The 24856-nt window shown below is 35.4% G+C and overlaps 1 protein-coding gene across 2 annotated transcripts; it reads right to left on the bottom strand.

Moving 5' to 3' along the window:
• Positions 1–10498: 10498 nt before the first annotated feature.
• Positions 10499–21181, bottom strand: CREG1 (cellular repressor of E1A stimulated genes 1). Of its 2 annotated transcripts, XM_051999025.1 has the most exons (4): positions 19955–21168; positions 17348–17470; positions 15964–16148; positions 10499–12493 (listed from the first exon to the last, which is right to left on the bottom strand). In XM_051999025.1, coding segments are annotated over exons 1-4 (609 nt in total). In that variant the 5' UTR covers positions 20255–21168; the 3' UTR covers positions 10499–12492. The 2 variants fall into 2 exon arrangements, with proteins under 2 accessions (XP_051854985.1, XP_051854986.1); XM_051999026.1 differs by lacking the exon at positions 10499–12493 and having other exon boundaries at positions 15963–16148; positions 19955–21181.
• Between the last annotated feature and the right edge of the window lie 3675 nt (positions 21182–24856).

Raw genomic sequence — 24856 nt, 5'->3', positions numbered from 1 at the left:
CTGATGGACGAGGCCTTCTTCAGCAATGAGATGAACCAAATCAGTTCCAATAGAGCAGTAATGAATTGAACCAGCTACACCCAGAGAAAAAACTCTGCGAAATGAGTATAAACCACTACATAGAATTCCCAATCCTTCTATTTTTGTCCACTTGCATTTTTTTATTTCCTTCACAGGTTAATTGTACACTATTTCAAAGTCTGATTCTTTTTGTACAGCAAATAACTGTATGGACACACATACATATGGTGTATTTAACATATAACTTAACATATTTAACATGTATTGGTCTACTTGCCATCTGGAGGAGGGCTGAGGGAAAGGAGGGGAAAAATTGGAACAAAAGGTTTTGCAATTGTCAATGCTGAAAAATTACCCATGCATATATCTTGTAAATAAAAAGCTATAATAATAAAAAAAAAGAATTACATTCAAATATATCCAAAGACAATAGAAAGATTAAAATTAATTTTAAAATCTAATATAAAAAACAAGTGGATCAAAGAACAATGATAGAAATAATTAATAATTTCATTAAAGAAAATGACAAAAATGAGATAGCATACTAAAATTTATGGATGCAGCCAAAGTGGTACTTAGGGGGAAATTTATATCTTTAATTGCCTACATCAATAAAATAGAGAAAAAGCAAGTCAATGAATTGGGCATACAACAAAATATCAGAAAAAGAACAAATCAAAAACACTCAATTAAACACCAAATTGGAAATCCTGAAAATCAAAGGAGACATGAATAAAACTAAAAATAATATAACCATTGAACTCATAAATAAAACTAGAAACTTTTTATTGAAAAAACAACAACAACAACAAAACAACAACAAGATGAATAAACCACTAGCCAATTTGATTAAAAAAAGAAAAGAAAAAAACAAATTACTAGCATCAAAAATGAAAGAGTGAATTCAGCACCAAAGGGGAAGGGGCAGGTCAATTCTCCGAAAACCTCCACAGCTATGAATCATAAACTTGAAGGAGTTGCAAAGCAGCCTACACAGATGTTCCTTGTGGGTTGGAAATGAAATAAATTGGAGGCAAGAGGAAAGAGGAGAGAGGTCAGACAATGCAACTGCCTCTCAGTCTCCTTGTATCATCATCATCCTCTCACATGAAGAGATCCATTCTACAGGTCTGAGTTAGACCTCCAGCAGCCATTGGAAGGTGGCTTCCATGTCACAATATATGGTGCCCAAATGTGGAACATCACGATAAATCACAAGAATCACAAGAAATAATGAAGTTGAAGCATTGGAGAGCTCTTCGTGAGTAAGATCTTCCCAGAGTTCCTTCGGTAACCGCCGGGAAAGGAAAGGAAGAAGAGACCCAATAAGACTTTTTTAGTGGAGTAATTAAATGGGCCAACATATCAAAGGGCTGAGCCAGGAGACTGATGAGAAACTTATGAAAAATGCTTGTTATTATGATTCACAGCTGTGAAGGCTTTCAGAGAATTGACCTGCCCCTTCATCTAGGCATGGTCCTTAACAATTAGGAGCTATTTTACCCAAATATATGCCAATAAATTAGACAATTTAAATTAAATGTGTGAATTTATCTGTAAAAATACAAATTACCCATACCAACAAAAGAAAAAATGGAATATTAAAAGCCTAATCTTAGAAAAAGAAACTGAAGAAGCCATCAATGAACTTAAGAAAAATTCCCAGAACCAGATGGATTCACAAGTGAATTCTACCAAATCTTTAGAGAACAATTAATCCCAATACTATATAAATTTTTTGGAAAAAGAAACAAAGAAGGAATCCTACCAAATTATTTTTATGACATAAATATGGTACTGACACCCAAAGTTGTAAGAACCAAAACAGAGAAAGAATATAATAGACTAATTTTCTTAATGAATATTAATACAAAATTTTTAAATAAAATACTAGCAAAGAGATTACAACACATCACATAGATCATACATTATAACCAAGTGGGATTTATACCAGGAATAACTGACTGGAAAACTCCACCCCAAATGTTCATATGGACTATTTGTGCCTGATCTGTGGCAGAGCATTCTGAGCTTTTATTGGTCTGATCAGCCACAATTGGCTTGAAAACTAACTGACCATATGAATAACAAAACCAACAGAAATCATATGATTATCTCAATACATGCAGAAAAAACCTTTGACAAAATACAGCACCCATTCCTATTAAAATTGCTAATGAGCACAGGAATAAATGGAGCTTGCCTTAAAAATGATAAGTAATATTTATCTAAAACCATCAACAAGCATTATCTGTAATGGGGATAAGCTAAAAGCTTTCCTCATACAATCAGAGGTGAAGCAAAGACACCCATTATCACCTCTATTATTCAATATAATACTAGAAATGTTATTTATAACAATAAAAGAAGAAAAATAAATTATAGGAATTAGAACTGGCAATGAAAAAACAAAGCTATCACTCTTTGCAGATGATATGATGCTATACTTAGAAAACTCATGAAAATCAACAAAAAAACTAGTTGAAATTATTAAAGACTTTAGCAAAGTTCCAGGATACAAAATAAGTCCACATAAATCATCAGCATGTCTATATATTACCAACAAAGTCCAGCAGCAAAAAATAGAAATAGAAATTCCCTTTAAAATAACTATAATCAGTATAAAATATTTACGGACCTACCTGCCAAGACAAATCCAGAAATTATTTAAACACAATTATAAAACACTTTTCACACAATTAAAGTCAGATCTAAACAACTGAAAAAATATAAGTCGCTCATAGGCAGGTCTAACTAATACAATAAAAATGACAATTTATCAAAATTCAGTGTCATACCAATGAAACTATCAAAAAATCATTTGATAGAGCTAGAAAAAATAATAACAAAATTCACCTAGAAGAACAAAAGCTTAAGAATACCAAAGGAATCAGTTTAAAAAATTCAAAAGAAAGTGATCTAGCAGTACCAGATCTCAAACTATTTTATAAAGTAGTAATTATTAAAACAATCTGATACTGGCTAAGAAATAGAGTAGTAGATTAGTGAAATAGATTAGGTACAAATTGGTTGTTATTGTTATACTTTATTCTTGAAGAGGACCAAAATGACATTACTATATTAGAATCCTAATGTGTCCAATTGTGGCTGATCAGACAAAATAAAAGCTCAAAATGCTCTGCCACAGATTAGGCACAAATAGTCCATATGAACATTTGGGGTGGATTCTCTAACTTTGCCCATCTCACATTTTTTTCTGATTCTGATTTCTTCTTCTTTTTTGCATTTATGTTTTGCTCATAAAGTACTAGATCTTCTCTGATGACAGATGCCATGCTGGGTGGTCCTGTGCCAAATGTCTCTCATATCATGCAATCAATTCTAAAATACTTAAGGTACAAATTACATTATAATAGATGGCCATAGTAATCCATTATATTATAAACCAAAGATCCAAACTTTGGGAACAAAAACTCATTATTTGACAAAAAATGCTGGGAAAACTGAAAAACAGCATGGCAAAAACTAGGTACAAATCAACATCTCATACCATATACCAACATGTAGTCAAAATAGGTGTATAATTTACACATAAGAGGTAATATCATAAATAAAGAGAGCATGGAATATTTTATCTGTGAAATTTATGGAAGAGAAGAATTTAGGTAATTTTGATTATATTAAATTTAAAAGTTTTTTTTTTTTAACAAAACCAATGCAACTGAAATTATAAGAAAAGCAGGAAATTAGGAAAATTTTGCAATAAGTTTCTCTAATAGAAGTGTAAAATTTATAAAAGTACAAGTCATTCCCCAATTGATAAATGATCGGCGTATATCAACAGACAGTTTTCAGACAAGGAAATCAAAGCTCTCTATAGTCATATGAAAAAATGCTTTAAATCACTATTGATCAAAGAAATGAAAACTAAACAATTCTGAGATTCTACATCATGCCTATCAGAGTGATTAACCTGACAAAAAGAAAAATGTTGGCTATTGGAAGGGATGTGGGATAACTGAATATTAATGCATTGTTGGTGAAGTTGTGAAATGATCCAACCATTCTGGAACACAATTTGGAATTATGGCCAAAGAATTTTACAACTGTGCATACCTTTTGATCCAACAATTAATTTTAATTAGATATCACTAATATACTCATATCTTGGATATGGTTTTGAACTAGGCTTAGATATGAATATCATGTTTGTAGTCCTCCCTTATAATGAAAAATCAAAAAAGAAAGCCAATATATTCACTGAATCACTATATGCAATATTCAACAGTCCCCTCTGCAAAGAAAGGGAGTTAAACTCAAACATTATTGAAATAATTGCACTGAATTGATTTTTAGGATGGTTATGGACTTCTGTTCCTTTGATAAAGGGAATATTATAAAATTAGTAAGAAAGAGATGTTATAACAAGCTAGATATTAGCTTGGGGTGGCTGAATAGAATTTCAGACCTGGAGTCAAGAAGACTCATCCTCATGAGTTCAAATCTGGCCTCAAACAATTTGCTTCAGTTTCCTCATCTGTAAAATGAACTTAAGAAGGAAATGGCCACATTTATTCAGAAAACCCCAGATGGGATCATGAAGAGTCAGACATGACTGAACAACAAAGCTAACAGCCAAAATAGTTTGAATTTTGTTTTTGTTTTTAATGGAGAGACATGAGCTTTCTTGTCGGCAACAGAAAGAAATTGAAAATTAGAAAGAGTGGAGATGATAATGGGGGCAAGATGGTGGAGAAGATAGGAGAGAATGGGATCATGAGTGCATGTAAAGAGGTTGGCCTTGGTATGGATAAAGGCCATGTCATCAGAAACAGAAATGAAGAGGGAAAAAAATAGGGAAAAACATACAAGTGATAAGAGATAAAAAGAGACGGAAGCTTTCAGTAAATGGCCATACATTTTAGGAATGAAGCATAAAGTAAGGACTTCAGCTAAAAGGAATAAAAGGAAGGAGGAGGCAAGAAGAAGGATGGAAAGATTCAGAAAAGCTATGGTTTCATCATTTTCTAAGTCCATTCAGCAGAACATGAATAGGTGAAAGGAACTAGGTGATAGGAATAATCCAGAGTTTAGTTTTAGCAAAATGTGATCAGCAATGGGATCAGGGGGTGAAGGGATTTAAGACTACAATGTAGATTAGAGTTGAACTGTTTCACCAATGACTCAAAATGGAGAAGATAGGAAAATGCAAAAATATAAGCACTTCCTTATAATAAGATACCTGAGCAGCTGAAGCAGGGTCACTACATGAGTTTTCCTGCCTTAGGAAAGATGACCAAATTTGGTGTACAAGCACAGAAAAAAATTGATGCCCTTTATTTTTTCTAAACAATCTTTCCTCTCCTATGAAATAGGTTTTAGGAATAGGGATGGTGAAACAGCTCCTCATCAATTGATGGAATATATATGTATGTTAATTTGTTCTGAGAAAATGCTTATGATTTCAAGTATGCAGTATGAAGCATGAGATGGAAATTCTTGTTTGGCTCCTTTATTTTATTTTATGATTACATGTGATACACTGAGGTCAAGAAAACAATCACTAATTGGCTCAATTGATATTCTTTACTCTTCCACCTGTCATAATAGCAGTGACTCAACAAGAGAAAACATAACGTTGATTTGGCAATCCTAAGGTTTATAATCTTTAGTATACCTAAAATATTCTATAGTTTTAAGCTCTAATAGCAAGTACAGGCTATGCTATTTTATGTGAACATTTAGATTACCTTTCAGTGTGTACTTTCGTTTTTGATTCATTCAAACAATGACATGTCTGCAATATGCAGAGGCACACTCTGCTATACACTCAGGGAGTTATAAAAATAAATAAGACAATCTCTGCACTCAGGGTGTATATGTCAGTATAGCTCACTTTAAGCAAATTTCATCTTAAAATTCCATTCACTTTATAAAAGGATTCATTATAGGATTCCTTGACTCACAAAATTCTCTTAGTAAAATTAAAATATCTAGTTTAAAACTAAATAAGAAATTAATTAGACCTTATATTTGTTTAACATTTCTGGCTTTACATAATGCCATTCTCTCTTTTTTTTAATTTATGGAACAATATAATAAAAAAAATATGATTGCACATGAGACTGCAAATATATTATGTATAGCATGCTATTCCTTTTAAATATATAATAAAGTTTTTGTGAAAATTTCTTATTTTTTCCTTATAATGCTGTCATTATAGCGGCCTCAGACTTGCTAAGGGTCATGGGGAATACATGGTAGGTAGTTTCATTCTCCCCCCCACCCCCACCCATTATTTTTAGCTGATAAAAGACACACACAGTTTATGTGACTTGCCTATGACTATGCAGCTAGTGTAAGCGGATGAGTAAGCAGGGAATAAAATGAGGAACAGATGTTTCATTCAACCTTCTAAAATGCTATAGGAATATCCAATTCTCGCGTTTATTTGCTATTTTTGTAATTAGAAACTCCATCCTAGCTCACCCAAAACACAAACTTTTGGTACCTAACAGCTAGCTGACCTAAAGTTCTTTAATTCTCCTCATCTATGTCTTCTGCCCTCCCTGGATTCTTCCAAATCCCAGGTAAAACCCTACCTTCTACAAGCCAGTCCTGATCCTCCCCTCTTAAGGCTAGTGCCTTCTTTCTCTTGATATCTCCAATTTATCCTGCACCTATCTTGTTTGTACATAATTGTTTGAATGTTGTTTTCTCAGAAAATATCTTGAGAAAAGGAATTGTCTTTCTACTTTCCTGTCTCCTCCATTGGCATTGCTTTTCTTCCTGGGTTATTTATACCTTCTGAATTCAATTCTCCCTGTGCAACAAGAAAACTGTTCGGTTCTGCACACATATATTGTATCTAGGATATATAGTAACCTATTCAACATGTAAAGGACTACTTACCATCTGGGGGAGGGGGTGGAGGGATGGAGGGGAAAAATCGGAACAGAAGTGAATGCAAGGGATAATGCTGCAAAAAATTACCCTGGCATGCGGTCTATCAATAAAAAGTTACCAAAAAAAAAACCATGCCCAGGTTTAGATAGGAAAGTTTGAGGCCAGATTTGAACTCGTGGAGATGAGTCTTCCTGATCCCCGACCTGGTATTCTACCCACTGTGCCAAAGTGTCATGTTATTCCTATTCTATTAATAATTTACTTTCTAGAATCTCTACCAAAAAAAAGTGGATGTTATCCTTAAAAATCCATAATAGCAAAGCAGCAACTAAGAAAGGAAAGGGAAGTTTGGAGGAAGGTAATGAAAATTAGGGAGAAAATAGCTGGACAGTTACAAAGGGAAGAATGGGGCAGAGCAAACAATGAAATAGTCATTAGCAATCAACCAGTACCTCTGACCCAGTCCTATAAAGTTCATGGCCTATATAGAATCTTAAGGGAAGACTTAAGATTTTGGTCTAATGTACTTAGGGTCTTGGTCAAGAAGACTAAGTGCTTCAAGGTTTTTTATAATTCTAACCTAGATTTTTGCTCCTTCAGCCCACATAAAACTACATATAGGTACCCTTTTGAAAGTTACATTCTTACCAGTTTCAGGGGAGAAAAAGTTTACCAGGATGAGGTAGAGAAAAATGAAAACACATCTTCTTTTTAATTTCTTCCCATTACTCATATTCCCAATGAACAGGATATACTGGAGAACTATTTCCCTATCATTTTTATTGCTGACCACAATAGGGAAAGAAAAAAAGTTTTTTTCTTCAGACCTCAAAACCTCAAGCTATTCTAAAATCTATTTTGTGTTATAAAAATTTGCAGACTCAAATTCAAAAGTAGTTAATGATGAAGTCCTAAGTAAATAGGTGAAATTGACTGAGAAAGATTGAAATATTGATGGAATTACCCCTTCAGGCAAGCATGGAAGGGCACTGACTGGAATCACTTCAGGTTTATGGTGTTCTGTGGAGGTCATAGTAGCCTCACTTTACTATGTCATCAGATGTCAAAATTAAGTCAAACCCCTAAGGGTTAAATTTCCCCTAGAAATCTGTCCATGATCTTTGACATCTTTGCTGAATCCCTTTGGGGGTTGTAGCCTTCCACAGTATCTGCCTCGGGTATCTTTGCCCTCTTCTCTTTCCCATGCCATGTGGTCTCTCCTCATCTGCACATAGTGCCTCATGGTGTCTTTCTTCTTCCTATGGCTAATTCTCTTATAAATTGCTAAATCCTTTTTAGGATTTAGCTTGCTAGCTAAGGGCATACTCCAACCTCATGAAGTGTTCCCTTTCTCCTGGTTAACTGAGTTCCACTATGGAACTTGTCTTCCATTAATAATTTTTAAAATCCCTTTCCTTGATAATTATATGCTCTCCCAACTCTAATTTATATTTTATTCCTGGTGTCTACTGTATCTCTTCATTTTGTCTGTAACCTCTTTGAAACAAATCTACCTTTTGCCAAAGAGAATGGCTATTGCAAATTCTTCACGATTGAACCCCAACATTTAGTATCTACATCAATCTCATTTTGTACATTATTTGGCTAGAGATTATTCTCCTAAATCACATCAGTTAATGTGAATCCCAAAATAGTCTCTCACTTCTTAAAACTTTTTTTTTCAGTTTTCTCAATAGGATTTTTTAGAAAGCTAAGTATTTTGGTGAAGTGGAAACTATCCAACAAATAAAGCATGTGATGACCCTGGACTCAAAAAAATCTAGTTCAAAATCCTGACTTTGACATATACAAGTTGTCATTCAACCGTCATTTTTAAAGCAGACCAATGACATCAAGCCATGACTTTTGAGTGAAGTGGATTTAAGTGAGGCAGAATTGCAAAGGTCAGCTTCACTCTCTCTCCAGAGTCTTGTAAATCCAGTATAACACAAATCAGGATGATTGGGATGATCAGGGAAGCATTGGACTGATTATGGGCAAGTTACTAACCTGGATAAGAGTTTAATAAAGGAGGTTTTAAATTGCTCACTTAACACCTTAGCTCTTTTCCCTAATTATGAATTGGAAATGATTCAAGGAATACTTGCTAAATACCTACCATTATGCAAGGCACTTTGCTGAGTGCCGGAAATAAACAAAATGGGCCTTGGCCCTCAAAGATTATACAGCCTACTGGAAGGCCATGAGTAGGGAGAGATAGAACATAAATCAAAAAGTAAACAAAGCAATTGAAGCGGGAGAATATTAAACAAATGAGAGGACAGAAGAAAGAGCCATAGGAAAGACTCAGGTTCCTCCTGAGACTCAAGAACCTTTGGAGGAAGATATTTTTTCCTGTAAGTGGTGGAGTGGGAAAAACATTCCAGACACATGAGACAACTTAAGGAAAATGCAGAGGAGGGTGGATGGGATATTTGTGTTTAGTGAACAGCTCAGAAGTCCTGTTAGACTAGAATTACAAATAAGGAGTGATGTAAAATAATTGGAGAGAAGATGAGTCGGTAGAACCCATATTATAGACAGCCTTAAATTAGAGACTCAGCAGTCTATTTCCTTCTTTTGGGTAAACTTTAAGGAATATTATGTAACTGTAACCTATTCAACATGTAAAGGACTGCTTGCCATCTAGGGGAGGGGAAAAAGTGAATGCAAGGGATAATGCTGTAAAAAAATTACCCTGGCATGGGTTCTATCAATAAAAAGTTATTAAAAAAAAAGGAATATTATATAATATATAATCTTAGGAAGATTATTGTAGCAACTATGGAAAATGGATTTGGAGGTAGGTAAAGACTGGATCAGGAAGAGCAATTAGGATATTATGAACACCCCACTCCTTCTGAGGATACCATCCCATGTTCTCCCTCTGGTTCCAATAGAGATAACAATCTATCTTCCTCTTTTTTTTTGTCTTTAAACTATTCAATGAACCATGTTTAGAATTATTCAGCCTTCTTACCTTTCAATACACAACCACAAACCCCTGAAAAATGAGATGGTTGGACTAAATGATCTTTAAAGCCCTTTTCAGCTTTAAATTCCCAAATCTAGCACAAAATGCTTTCATCTACTCAAAAACTGCAGTCTACAGTACCCTCTGGTGGCCAATCAGAATGCATTCACGTTTTAATGCTCTTTGAATTTAATTAAAAGAGAAGCAAGCACCTGCTAGTTCACTTTACTTTTCTAAGAAAAATCAGAACTTAACTGAATTCCAAAGGGCTTTTATATAGTTGAAAGAGAGGACTGGAATAGAAGTTTCCAACGGAAAGCTAACAATAAATGAAAAGGATATAACTAGGCTGGTCATCCTAAATTTGTATCATAAAGTTAACTTCACTAGAGGTAAGGTTCTATAACATATTGGGCTCTGGCTTTTCCATTAATTTCAGCGTATGATTAGCTATTTGACAAAAGGGAAGAAAAGCATCCAGCACTTAATCAAAAGATCATCAGCTAAGCTTTGAAATAGTAATTTATCTTCTTTGACTGCTACGATAACAGTCTAGGCTAAAATGAAAACAGAAACAGAAGGAACTCACAACAAGCTTAGAAGAAAGCAAAAATCAGAAGACAATAAATCAAACACTTTTCATTAAAGAATAAATTTTAATTATTAGTGATTTGTTTGAGATCAACTTCACAATGAAATTTTATAGAAAACATTTTTTAAAGCATCAATTGAGCATGATAGAATACTATAAAGTCAATTTTATAGTTTTCTAATAAAGTCATTTTTTCACTTTGCAATTTTTGAATATAACATTTAACTTCCAACATATAACACTTCAAAAGGAATTCTGAAAAATCCATAGAAATTATTTCTGCAATGAGCAGATTTTGAGTAAATGAGCAATTTTGTTTTCTTTATAACATTTTAAGAAAGATAGCTGGTAGGCTTCTAAAAACCCATTTCATCTAAATAGCTCCCAAAATCTTTTCAAATGCTGTGTTTCCCTGAGTTACATAAATTCATTGAAACCTCAAGGGTAATCAATTTACAGTACAAATATTTGTTGAATAGCTATTATTCATTTTAAGATGGAACTCTGGGGAAGGCAAATCTGTATAGGACCTGATCTTACTTAATGAAATTCTAAAGGATTTTAATATGATGTTGGTAAAGTTTCATCCCTTTTTTATTCCCTTGATGTTGATTTAAACAACTAGGAATAAAGCATTTTTTAAAAAATGAATCAATAACAGAGTGATAAAGACAACTCTAGAAGTACTGTTGTTACTGCTATAGCTTACACACTTTCAAATAAATAATCTTGTCTGAAAATGACTATTGGAAATATAGAAAATAATATTTTAGTCTACGATATTTAGGAATTACCTTATAAGAATAATCAATTTTAAGAACTCAAATAGAGGATAGGAACTGGATTGGTGATTTAATGTTATAAAGAACTCTCAGACAAGAAAATTTCTTCTATCAATGCAAATTGGCACTTTCTCTGCAACTTACAGCTTTAAGAGAGATGTCTATGATACTGAGAAGTAAAATTACTTGTCCAGTGTCCTATAACAAGTACATATGTCTTAGGGGTGAGATCTGATTCCAGCTCCATCATACTACCTTTCAAGATAATACCTCTTCCTGCTTCCCAAAAGGGTTCAGACTTATTTTTATAATCATTATAATAATTAGCAATAACATCTTCCATTACATTTTATTTTGAAGAAAACATTTTTCCTTTTCTTTATATGATTTTCCCTCTCCTGGTTTCTTTCAAGAGGGGTTGGAAAAAACACCTAAAAAAGCCTGATGACCTTATTGCCAAAAGCAAGAAAGAATAGTTAAAGAACATTGTAGAATAATACCTGAAACCATGGACTCATCTCAGTATTTATCCACAAATTCCAACACTGTTTTTTTTGTTTGTTTGTTTGTTTGTTTTGTTTTTTTAAAGGGAGGAAGGGAATCCTAAGAAGAAAGCTATTTAGGTAAAATGGGTAAAAATCAAACTTAGGGACAAATTCATCTGCCTACTTGAGTCCACATATTGTCACAACAATTTCTTCACAATCTAGCTTTATTCCTGTATGACTAGCAAGAATCCCAAAATCACCATACATAAGCTGATTAGTTGTCTGAAGCTTCATTTGGTTTAAAAAAAAAGTTTGTTTGTCAAGATTCAGGCACATTCAGTATATGGGCAAATTTTTCACTTTTCATCCTGTTCAGATAAAACTATCAAAGGCCTCATAAGTAGTGACTAGTAAGTTTAGTGAGCAAAGAAATTTCCAGGAATAAACAAGAACTGAAAAAGCTTCCAATCTCAAAGGCCCATTTTAAATTTGCAACTTTTGTTTCTGAGCATACTACATTAATACTCAGTAGAATCAGGATTTCTAATGAATTATTTCTTTAAAAAGAAAAATTCAAAGTGTCATAAAAATAGTAAACCTAAATTTTTCACAGCAAGCTTTTGATTTGAATATTAAGCATATAAAAATAAGGTGATTTTTTTAAAACAAAACTATGCACAGAAACTTTTACATAGTTTCTCTATGTATCCCAAACAAAGTAACTCAAGTTTCTTGACAGAATTATGTAATTGACCATATTCTTCTTCACCTGGGGAAGGGAGAAAAGAATTTTTATTAAGCAGAGTTTACACGTGCAAAGATTTTAAAAATAATTTATTTTAAGATGAAAACAGGGAATCTTCAACCCAAAGGAAACATTAGACTTAAGTACATCTAGTCTATGAAGTACTATTGCTTTGGTTATCATTAGTCCAGAAAATAATTTCCCACCTGGTAGGCTACTCTGATAACTTAGGTTCAAAACAATCTTTTTCAAAGGAAGGAGAGAATAATGGTTATCTAATTAATACTCTGAATGGGCACGACTAGATGATAATTGAAAAGAAGCATAACATAAAAAGAATGGCTTATTAAACTACCAATAACAACTTACACTTAGTAACATGAAACAGGTAATTCAAGTATTATTCCTATTTCACAGATGAGGAGTTACAATAAGTGGCAGAGCTGGAACTAATACCCAAATTCTTCTAACTCTAAAGCCAATATTTTTTTTCACTCTATCATACTCATCCAAATCCATGTCTTTCTCCAGATTTTTCTTTCTATGTGTTTCTCTCTGTGTAGCTGTTTACCAGTTCCTTTTTACTCTTTTCCTACTCTTCCCCCCCCCATTTCCTCATTTTAAATAGCAAATATTACAATTGAAATATTTTAAATTTGAATCAATTGGACAAAATATTATTTTGTTTCAATTTTTAAATGAAATCTTTTGTTTCTCAAAGAAAATTTCCCTGTTTTTACTTAATTGATTTTTCTCTGTTGGAGAGCAGCTGCCTACAATAGGTTCTTGATCCCTGTTCTAGAGTATTCTGACTCATCATTTCAGTTAAAAAAAAAAAAAAAAAGAGGTCTTGTAAGCAATATTGGCTCATGCTGACTTTATGATAGTAAAAATCATGTTTTCTCCTCCATGTTTGAGTAGTCTGCCTTAGGATCATAGTATATACTTTCTTCTATGCTATCAAAGAAAAAAACAAAAATAACCAATAAAAATCAGGATGCTATGAAATGAACTGATGAAAAGCCATCTCTCTTAAGCTCCCTTAGCCAAATAGTTCCCAAGTCTTGTTTTTAATTCTGCAACATTTTTTCGTTCATAATTCCATTCTTTCTTCTGACATGGCCTCATTAAGTCCCTATTCAACCCATAATTGCACTAATCTCTCTGCCTCAAGTCTCTCCCTCTCTTGTCTATCTTCCATTTAGCTGCCAAACTGTTCTTTCTAAAGCATAAGTCTGACCACATTATTCCCCCCATTCAATAACTTTATCCTTACTAACACCTCTAGGATCAAGTATAAAGTCTTGTTTAGCTTTTACATCCCTCTATAAACTGGCCTATTCCTCTCTTCTTAGTGTTCTTCGGTCTCCCTCTGTAGATGCTGGGATCCAGACCACCTGAAAGTTCTCAAACATGACACTCAATTTCCCAATTCTGCCTTTTCATGGGCTGTCTCATGCCAAAAATGCCCTCCCTCCTCACCTTCACTTTCTGGCTGAAATCCTACCTTCTGCAAAGAAGCTTCTCCCAGCTGTCCCTAGTTTTTGTGCTCAATGTCTCTTGATTAACTCCAATTTATCCTGGGTCTATCAGACTTGTTCAAATGTTTCCCTCCTTATATTGTGAAATATTTGAAAGCAGGGACATTTTTTTGACTTTCTTTGTGTCACCAGTGCCTCAAACACAGTAAAACTATCATTATCCCTTTTACACAGCAACTTTCCCAGTAGCAGTTTTGATATATCACAGATTGGGAATTTGTAGGGAGTTTTGCAAAAGCCACAGATGACTTGTGAAGGTCAGTATTTTTGGTAGGGCCAAAAAATTTTACAAGAATTTTCTGTATCCCTGGGATGTTATGCCCCTAATCCCTGAGGTGTGGAAGGGACAACTATAGGTACTTAATAGCTGCTTGTTGACTTGACCTAACATTTAAATAAGTCTTCCTTTTATCATAGCTCAGTATTAGATTGATATATGGCACCTAGGAAGATTACTAAAGGATTAATTTTTTTTGAAAGTATCACATCTAAGCAAAATTAAATTCTAATTTAAAAAGCTTTTTGTTATTTGGAAAAATAACATCTTCTAAGACCAATATTTATGCACGGGAAGAGGAAGAATGAGTTGAGCACTTGCAAATATTATGTTTCTCCTCCAAAAGTTCTTTCAACAATCAGTTTTTCAGATTAACTTTCCTTCACAAAAATGTTTACTTTCCTCTTTTCCTGTATCACAATGATCTATTAGTCCAGAATTAAAATAATTTTAAATTTCCTTGGTATGGTAAGCATGCTGGCCCAAATTTTAATTTCTACACTTCTTTTTGCCAAGAGTTGAAATGATTTCTATTCCAGTTGAATTGTTATGCATATAAAACAAGTCTATAATGTAAAGAGGCAGGGTGATATTGTGGAGAGAGCCCTGGTCTTGGAGTCAAAAGATGTGGGGTTAAGTGTTGGCGCCATTGTTCATTAACACTGTCACCACAGGCACATGGCATCCCATCACCCATTTCCTCAACTACAAATGAGAATAATAGCATTCATCTTCTCAACTTCAGGGGACTGCTATGAGTCTCAAATGAGATATATGTAAAATACTTCATAAAGTTTATTTTTGCTATTAGAAACAGTATGAAGTGTGACCCAGATAAATGTAATTAACAGAGCAGTTACTCAAAATACAACTCATTTCAATTTAAATTTTTATTAAATTCTAACCTTATGCAAGACATTGTGTTAGATGCTAGTTATACCAAGACAAAAACAAAATAGTCCCTGTCCTCAACAAGTTGTTTTACTGAGAGATAGAACACATATGTAAGTTAAGGAAATACCAAGTATATAACAGTAATTTCAAGAAGGAGGAAGCACTAATCACTGAAAAAATTCAGAAGACTTCCAGAAGATGGAAACCGACTTTTTTCTTCAACATGACCATACCAACTCTTCTTTAAACTTCATGGAATCTGATCTCATTCCTTAGTTTCTATTCCTCTGCCAAACTGTCCTCCCTCCTCTCTATCCTCTTTCTATCCTCATTCAACTTCTTCCCATAGTTCTTTTTTTTTTTTTTCCTCCTGTGGCTCTTCTCCAATCTGTTCTAATATCCTGATTTCCTGATATACCAGTCCACATTTCCTAGAACATACTCACTGTTTTTATTGTAGGCCCACTGAATTAAGGAAAAAGTTCTAGAAACACCTGGGTCTCTAAGAACTGTCCTAAGGGTGTAAAAAGATTCAGAGAGTAGATTGTCCCTAGTTTACTAAGAGTCAGATTAAGTAGATCAAGTACCTCACCCACTCTTTTCTCATATGTTGATTTTAATACACTTTTCTTTGAGAGAGTGAGGGCAACATTTCAGACTCTCCTCATCTTTAATAAAATCCCAACACAGACTTTAAACTTTAATCAGTATTGGGAACTCAGGCAACAAATGTAGAGACTACTAGAAATAGTCATATTAACAGAAAGAAGATAAGTACTTACTAAGGTTTGGCTTTAAAATATTCTTCAGGTGTCACTGTTTTGGCTCCACCAAAGAAATCTATGACCCAGATGTTGGTTATATTGAATTTGGCAAAGAACCAGTTATGATCTGAAGGCCATGATTTCATTTCAGGATGACGAGTGAATAATGACTTTTTTGCAAAGGCTATTTCTGTATCATTCACCTAAAAATTATCAAAGAAGAATGTAATTTTTTTTCTCCATCAGAAATAAAAAATCCTTACAGTTTTAATACTTTATTTTCTAATCTATTGAGAATATGTAGTCACCAAAATCTACAGAGTAATTCAGTTGTAAATCTTGATTTTTTTTTAAATCAGGCAAGTAGAAAGAAGGAAAATAACAATTCAGTTTTTTAAATCCTAGTTATTTATGGGTCATTATAATAGATATAAAGTGGAAAATACCATCAGTACTGATGATCTCCCTGGAAAATGGATGGTATTTCTTTTTTTTTTTTTAATTTTAATTTAATTTTATTTAATAATAACTTTGTATTGACAGAATCCATGCCAGGGTAATTTTTTACAACATTATCCCTTGCACTCGCTTATGTTTCGTTTTTTCCCCTCCCTCCCTCCACCCCCCCCCCCCAAGATGGCAAGCAGTCCTATATATGTTAAATATGTTGCAGTATAATCGATGGTATTTCTTAAAATACTTAAATAACTTGCACTAATTATAACAATAAAACTTATGATAACTGTCTTTAGAATCCTCAAGCTAAATATATACAATTACATATATAATTTGACTAAACAAAAGAAATGTTACTGACAGATATTTAATATCTGAAGACAGTACAGATGGCAATTGAAAATGCTCAAAAGACAAAACAAATATAAAATTGGAGGTAAAAATTAAAAAATTTTAATAAAATTCAACAACCTTTATTAAAAGAGCCTAATTGGACTGAACAATATGTTGGATATCCAATTTCCTTCTGCTGTTTTTGCCATTTTCTTCTTTTCATCAATTAAATACCCAAAAGTGATTCTCAACTGCTCTTTAAATAAAGCTTGCCTCAAATGAACAAAACACAAAGTGCTACAAAGAAGGTTTGTTAGTCCACCAATATAAGTAATTTTAAGATCAATATCAATTACATTTAATCTAGTGTTTCTTTCACATTTTGTCTCTCCATTTCTTTCCTGGACATCATTCATTACTTTTTCAAATTTAATCCAAGGGATGTTGCACCTGTTATGCATACTACCTTAAATAAGGATGCTTTTCCTCTACAGTACTCTCTACAACCTTAATGACAAATCAATATAATTAAGTTCACCAAGCTCTTCTTTACTTGATTAAAAAATAAAATCCCATTACTTTAAGTCTTTATTATTATACAATGATAACTTACCACCTTAGTGACTGTTCCTGAAAGCATTATGTGAGCACAAAGGGGACTCTGAGGATCAAATTCATGTTTCTTGCAAAAACCAGTCTGTGCCAAAGACAATGTCAAACCAGCATTTGGATTCGCCTGCAGAATGACAATGAAGGCTGAAATCTTTCTGTTAACTGACATCTGGAAAGTGAATAAATTTCACAGATGCCATGAAACCCCCAACACTATCACATATTTTCAATAGCCACTTCCACTCACCTTGCTTCAAATAAGCACCATTATAAACAGCATTTCTACTCATGGCTGGGATGCTTCTTAAGCCTACAGAAAGTGATATTTAAAAGACTGATGTTGAAGTGTAGAGCTATTATAAGGCTGAAGAACAAATGATGTTCCAATTTTCAAAAAAAGGACATGGATAGATTCTGAGAAGCTTTGATTATTAAAAGGTAGTCTACATTTATCAAGACCAAGATATGCCAGATTAACCTCATTTTCTTTTTTGACAGAGTAGCTACTTTTGTGGATCATGGGAATGCTACAGATATAATATTACTTAGATTTCAGTATATGAACTAAAGAAATATGGGCTGAATGAATAAGTAGGTAGATTTAGAAGAAGATGAATGACTATACCTAAAGAATTATGGGTCAATAGTAACTTGAAGAGAGATGTCTAATGGAATAGTAATCTATTACTGTTTCTATGCTTTTCAACAGTTTTATTAATTATTTGAATGAAGCCATAGGAGATATGCTTTGGGTCATGGTTTGGGCCCTGATTGGCTCAGAGTAAATGTAACTAGCAATTGTTTCTTTTTTGGTTAGAAGATCTATCCCCATACTTGCAAAACTCTTGTCTTGCTGAAAATCAATGAAGCAAACTTCATTTAATTTAATTTATTTAATTAAATCAATTAAAGCAAACTTTAAATTAGGAACAAACATTGTCCCTGACTAATAAACTTTGGGAGGGAGAGGGGCTGAGGCAATTGGGGTTAAATGACTTGCCCAGGGTCACACAGCTAAGACGTGTTAAATGTCTGGGGTCTAGACTTGAACTCGGGCCCTCCTAACTTCAGGGCTGGTACTCTACCCACTGTGCCACCTAGCTACCCGCTAATAAACTTTTAAAGTGCTATTTTCTGTTTATGAACCTAATTCTATTCTTTATTCAATCCACAAACATTTATTAAGCATTTACTTGATATGCCCATGAATGTACAAAATGCAAGAGATAAGAAGAGTCCAAGACCTTAAAGAACATATCTTTTGTCTTAACTGTCTCTCCGTCTCTCTCTCTCTCTGCCTAAGGTTATGATATGATATGAAATTTAATACAGAGAGAAGTTGCTCAGTAGCTAATTTATCAAAGCCCAAAGTGGCTTGATCAACAAGTGTTTCGGATAGCTCCAGCTAGCAGAATCTTTAATGTGATTTTTAAAATAGAAGTGCTTATTCCTGTTGTAATATCCAGATAAGATGAGCTCTAAGACTAAGGAGTATGGAAAATGCTAAGTAAGAGTTCACAGCGTGTGTCTGTTGGGATATGAGGCCAGTTAAATGTGCCACTATTAGATAAAAAACAGGTCACAGTTTGGATGTCAGACTGTGCTGGCTTTTTGTACAGACTCTTTTGGATATATTGAAGTCAGACACTAGGCCAGAGACAACTCTAACCAGCCCTCCATTCACTCCAGCAAAAGGTGGCCACCATGGCCTGGAATCACAACCACCACAAAAGCAACAAGCAAAGTATTAGTGATCTGACTTTTAGCTCAAACTACAACTATTTACTGAGCACAATTTTGAAGGTGCAATGGGGGGAAAAAAAAAAAACTTAAGACATGGCCCTTGCCATCAAGAAGCTCTCTAGCTGGAAACAAATTTTAAAACTTAAAATACAATGCATGCGATATCCTGATCAATAAGACGGATCAATGGCAAAATTATACTAACAACGAAGGGCACCACAGCTGCTGGAGTGATTGAGAAAGGCTTCCTAAAAGACCATGAAGATGTGAGCTGGCTTCTAGAAAGATGGGTGGAGAGTGGAACAGCAGCATACCACGATCTGTTTTGTTTATCATTTCATCAGTGTGGGGAACTATCCAAATGTCAAGTCTTCTGTAATTTATATTGAACCTAAAGTCAGTCATGAAGGCCCTAGTTCAAATCCAGCTTCAAAAATTTGTGGGCTTCGGAACTCTGGACAAGTCATTTAACTTCTCACCCTCAGTTTATTCTGCTGTAAAATGGGGACCAGAACAGCACCTATCTCCCGGGATTGTTGGGAGGATCGACTGAGATAATATTTAAGTGCTTTCAGAAAAGTGCTGGCACATAGTAGGTGCTTATCCTTCCTTCCCTCCCCTCCCCTTCCTTCCCCTCCCACTTCTTTCCTGCTACCCTTCATCCCTCATTCTCCTTTTCCCTTCTCCTCTTCTTCCCTCTGTGTCCCCCTCCCCCTTCCTCCTTTTTTACTTCCCTCTTTCTGTACTCCTTCCCTCCCCCCTCCCTAGGCCCCTAAAGGCTCGGTCCCCGCGAATCAAGCCGTCCTCATCGCCCCGGCGGCTCTCGAGCTCGGCCCCGGGTTCAGGGCGCGCAGTCGGGCCTCACCTGCAGGTCGCCCACGGACGTCTGGAGCGGGCTGAGGTAGAAGTAGGGCACGCCGCTGCTCCCGTCCGTCGGCCCGTCACTGAGGGAGAAGATGTTGGCGAAGGGGCGCCCGTCCACGGCCGGCAACGTGGACAAGGTGGCCAGCGCACCCCAGTCGCACTCGTGAACTATGAACCGTGCCATGCGCGCCACGTCCTCTCGGGGGGGCAGCTCGAGCGCCTCCGGAGTGTCCGGCGAGGCCGGCGGCAGCAGCAGCAGCAGCAGCGGCAGGGCCCGGAGCATCGCTGTCCCCAGCCTCATCTTCCCAGCGACCCGATGGCAGCTGGACCCGGGAGAGCCACGAGCCGGGTAATAGCCCTGACGGTCCTTGGGCTCCGCGAAGCCCCGCCCCCCCAGGCTGGGCCAATGGAAGTCGAGAATGGGAGGGTGCGGGGCCCGGACGGGCGCTCTCTGAGCGCGTGACCCGGTGTTTACTCTCCTCAGAAACTCAAAGCCACGCCCCAGGAGGAGCGGGGTTGGGATTTCAGGCGTCAGCTCTTTGCTTTTGGGGTCCTTCCCCTTTAGTTCTGGCCTGTGACCGTGTGACCCCGAGAAGATCTTCCTCTTGTGCGGCTTCGTCTCCCCGTGTATCCCCCAGTGCCCAGCTCCGTATACTAATATACAGTCGGCGCTGGATAAATGCTTCCCGCCTTATTATCTAATGGAGATTGCAGTGCCCTTGGGTGCGCCCTTGGGCCACGGGAAATACACTGGACAGCGCACCCAGACCCAGTAGCCGAAGTATCCCAGGAGCCTCGCCTTAACCGTGACCAGCCCGGGGAAGTGGGGGGCCCCTGTGGTGACGTCAGTGCCCCAGGACAGTCCCACTATCCCTTAATCTGCCACATGCAAGAATTTTATCTTCTTTTTCCTCTCAATAACTTGCTTTTTTGTGTTTGCATGTTGTCTCCAATCAGAATGTAAGCTCCCCGAAGGCAGACTTGCCTATTTATAGCCTCTGTGCTTAGCATAGCGGCCGGCAATATAATAGGCGCTTAATAATTGCTTATTGAATAGAGAAAATTGAATCTGAACCAGGGACTCTGAACTTTTGTGGGGAGTGGTTAAGCAGTCTGATGAATTCCATGATTCCCTCACGCAGAGTAATGTTTGTAAATGAATAAAATAAAACAATTAAAAAGAAACCAACTAGATAATAGTTATTCAAAGAAGGGAGGGGGGAAATTCAAGGATCGAGTTAAGAACTTCTGATTTGAAGTTTTTGGATCAGGCTTGAAATTCCAAAAGTTTATTAACCAAAGGGTAAAGTAGTGTTTTCTCCTAAAATACCTCATAAATGCTTCAGAGGGCTCCCAAATCCACCACTTACAAAGGGTGTAATTTAAGGTAGGCAATTTCTTTCAAAGTGCAGTGAAAACAGCAATATATTTGGAATAATTAATCCAGTGCTGAAAGGAACCCTCAGGCCTTTAGTAAGGGTTTACTAATGAGGGTATACTTCTCATGGCCACACAATACTTGCACACAGTAGGTGATTTATAAATATTTATTGAGTGGTTTGACCCTTCCCCTTTCTGTCAATATACCAATCAGCTGTAAAAATTAATCTTTGTTTAGGAGAATCTAACCATGTCTTAAGCACATCCCCCATTCAACACATTCCAATGGCTCGCTATCATATTTGTTTATGATAAATAGACTCCTTTTTCATTCTTATTTTGGAAAATCTAGATTTTAAGTTAAAATTTAAATTACCTTTACAATTAAGTAATAAGCAGGTCTTCATCTTGAACGAGATAAGGTGAGATCTTGCAAGATAGTTGTGAAAATCGAGTAAGGCTTCATCTATTTCAAAGTTTCTGTAGGATTGAAGGACTTTAAGCGTTAAGTCAAGGGCATACTTAAAGTGTCTCCTCCCTGCTATTCTCCTAAGGGCATACTTAAAGTCTCCTCCCTGCTATATTAAGTACACACTTAAAGCCCCCTCCCTGTTATCCCCCTAAGGGCATACTTGAGCCCCCTTCTTATTATCCTCCCTATTTCAGCCAAATAGGGGCAACTGTGTATTTATTGGTCAAGTTCAATTTCTTAGGTAGTCTACGATTAGAATGTAAGATCCTCAGCCAATAAGGATGAGGGTCAGTGGTGGGAAGGGGAATTTTCGTTAGGGATTAAAAGCGTTGACCCTGCCCCCCACAGTGCTTCCTCCCTTCAATTGCCTTGGGTGGGATACCCGATTCTCCCGAGAACATATAATAAACTTTTCTTTGCTTCTAGAGATCTATCCAGTCTTTTTGTTAAATGGTTTCTGACCCACACAGTCTCATTTCTTTTTCTGAGTATGTGTCAAATATTGTATAAAGTATATTATTTTATAAATTTATTATTTAGAGTTCTAATGTGAACAAGTTATTCACTTTATATTTCTGGAACAGAGTATGAATTTGAGGACTTTGATTTGTTTAAAATACTCAGGTGTTTTATTTTTTCAAAATCATGTAACAAATACATAATAGGAAATTTGTTTAAGAATAAATTTACTTGATTTTTATTTTTATAATTAAAAAAATAAGAGATTTTTCTTTTAGCTCAAATGTCATTCAAAGTACTTTTATACAAGGAAGCTAGCATGTTTTGCAATAATTATGTTCTACCCCCATATTGTTGCACAACTTTGCAGAGACTTCCTTTTTTTTAAAAAGTTTTTTAGTTTGGCTTTTTTTTAAAAATAAAATTGATTACTCACAACAATCTGGAAAACTGTAGCTACTCATGGATATTCTTGATACAAATGATTGTGTATGAATCATATCTAATATTTAACTATCAAAAGTCCAGGAGTTATTGGCACTTTGCCCTCTTCTTGTGCATTAAGGAACCTATCTGCTCCGGAGCTCTATATCAGATTGGACTAGGTTCTCTTGAGAAAGCCCAACAACTGAGGGAGAGGATCAGATAATTTTCTTTGTCTCTTTGTGCCCCCACTTCCGTACCCCTTGAAAGAAGACTTACTTAAAGCTTATGTTTTGGCTCATGTCTAGCATCTTTCTAAATGAGGAAATATCAGTGTAGAATGAGTCAAATATAGAATAGATATTTGTTTGCTACTTCCAAAAGAAAAGCTAACACATAGCACTCAAAACATACAATGACAAACAAAAAAAATTTTTTAACAGGATTCAGTAACTTAATATGTATTGTGATACTCCTAGGCAGGGATAAAGTACTAGGCCTAAAGTCGGGAAGATTCATACCTAGCTTCAGACATTTAAAAGCTGTGTAATCCTGGACAAATTACTTAACTGTGTTTACCTCAGGTTCCTCATCTATAAAATGAGCTGGAAATGAAATGGCTAAACCCTCTAGTATTCTTGCTAAGAAAACCCCAAACGGAATCGTGAAAACACTGATACAACTAAAAAACATTTGAATGACAACAAATATATAGGAAGGTGATTCTTTAAAAAAATTTTTTTTTATTAAAGCTTTTTTATTTTCAAAACATATGCATAGATAATTTTCAACATTCACCCTTTCAAAACCTTGTGTTCCAAATTTTTTCCTCCCTTCTCCCCAACCTTTCCCCTAAATGGCAAATAATTCAACATATGTTAAAAATGTGTAATTCTTCTATATATATTTCCACAAATATCTTGCTACACAAGAAAAATCAGATCAAAAAAGGAAAAAAGTGAGAAAGAAAACATAATGCAAGTAAACAACAACAAAAATCACTATGTATATAATATGAAAATACTATGTTGTAAAAGTACTGGTGCAGATGACAAGATCATTGGAACTGGCCTGAATCATCTCACTCTTGACAAGAGCCACGTCCATCAGAATTGATCATCACATAATCTTGCTGTTGCCTTGTACAATGTTCTCCTGGTTCTGCTCACTTCACTTAGCTTCAGTTCATGTAAGTCTCTCCAGGCCTTTCTGAAATCATCCTGCTGATCATTTCTTATAAAACAATAATATTCCATAATATTCATATACCATTCTCCAACTGATGGTCATACACTCAGTTTAAAAAAGTGATTCTTAAACTTCATCAGAACATAAGGCAAATAGTTTACAGAAATACTGAATATTATTATCTTTCATCATGATTCTTCCCAGTACCTTCAAACCCCACATTTATAAGCTAGCCAAGCCAGGGTTTGGGCTCCTCCTCTTATCTGCAACCTTTTTCTACAGTGTGAAAACTCCCCTGCTGAGAATCAAGTCTATAATATGTCAATGTACTATGGCATGCACTGTCCCCAACTATCTCAAGGCCAGGCTGCTATAACACCCCTAAGGGTTACAGAGGATTTTCTGATAGTGTTGTCTCTAGTCCCCACTGCCTATTTCCTCCCCTCTTCTTCACCCTCTCCACTGTTAGGTGGATGATTAGCCCCTAGCTTTATTAATTTGATTGCAAAAAATAAATTGAATCAATTTAGCTACTTAATGTCAAGAAGTTGATATTTATATTTAATATGAGTTCATATGTATAACCTATATATCAGATTGCTTGCTATCTTGGGAGGGGGGATGGTAGGGAAAAAATTTGGAATTCAAAATCTTATAAAAAATAAATGTTGAAAACTACCTTTACATGTAATTGGAAAAAAATGCTATTTACTTTTTTAAAAAGTTGATATTTACTTTAAGGGACTGAAAGGTAGTGCAGTGGCTAGAGTGCCAGGCCTGGAATCTGGAAGACTCATTTTCCTAAGTTCAAATCTGATTTGGACAATAATTAGGGCTATGATCCTGACCAAGTCCTTTAATCCTATTTATCTTATTTTCCTCGTCTGTAAAATAAGTTGGAGAATAAAATGGTAAATGATGTTAGTATTTTTGTCAAGAGAACCCAAAGTAGGGACATGAAGAGCTCAGCATGACTTATAC

This window comes from Antechinus flavipes, chromosome 4 (genome assembly GCF_016432865.1).
Source record: "Antechinus flavipes isolate AdamAnt ecotype Samford, QLD, Australia chromosome 4, AdamAnt_v2, whole genome shotgun sequence".
NCBI classification, from domain to species: Eukaryota; Metazoa; Chordata; class Mammalia; order Dasyuromorphia; family Dasyuridae; genus Antechinus; species Antechinus flavipes.
The sequence above is the reverse complement of the archived record's forward strand: the minus strand, read 5'-3'. Positions and strand labels throughout refer to the sequence as shown.

What these genes read in the sequence shown, in the direction of transcription:
- CREG1 (XM_051999026.1), bottom strand. Translation starts at nt 20,254, where the DNA reads ATGAGGCTGGGGACAGCGATGCTCCGGGCCCTGCCGCTGCTGCTGCTG. An exon ending in CGTCCGTGGGCGACCTGCAG is followed by an intron (nt 17,471 to 19,954) that starts GTGAGGCCCGAC and finishes GTCATTCTGCAG; the next exon opens with GCGAATCCAAATGCTGGTTT. An exon ending in CAGGAACAGTCACTAAGGTG is followed by an intron (nt 16,149 to 17,347) that starts GTAAGTTATCAT and finishes GATAATTTTTAG; the next exon opens with GTGAATGATACAGAAATAGC.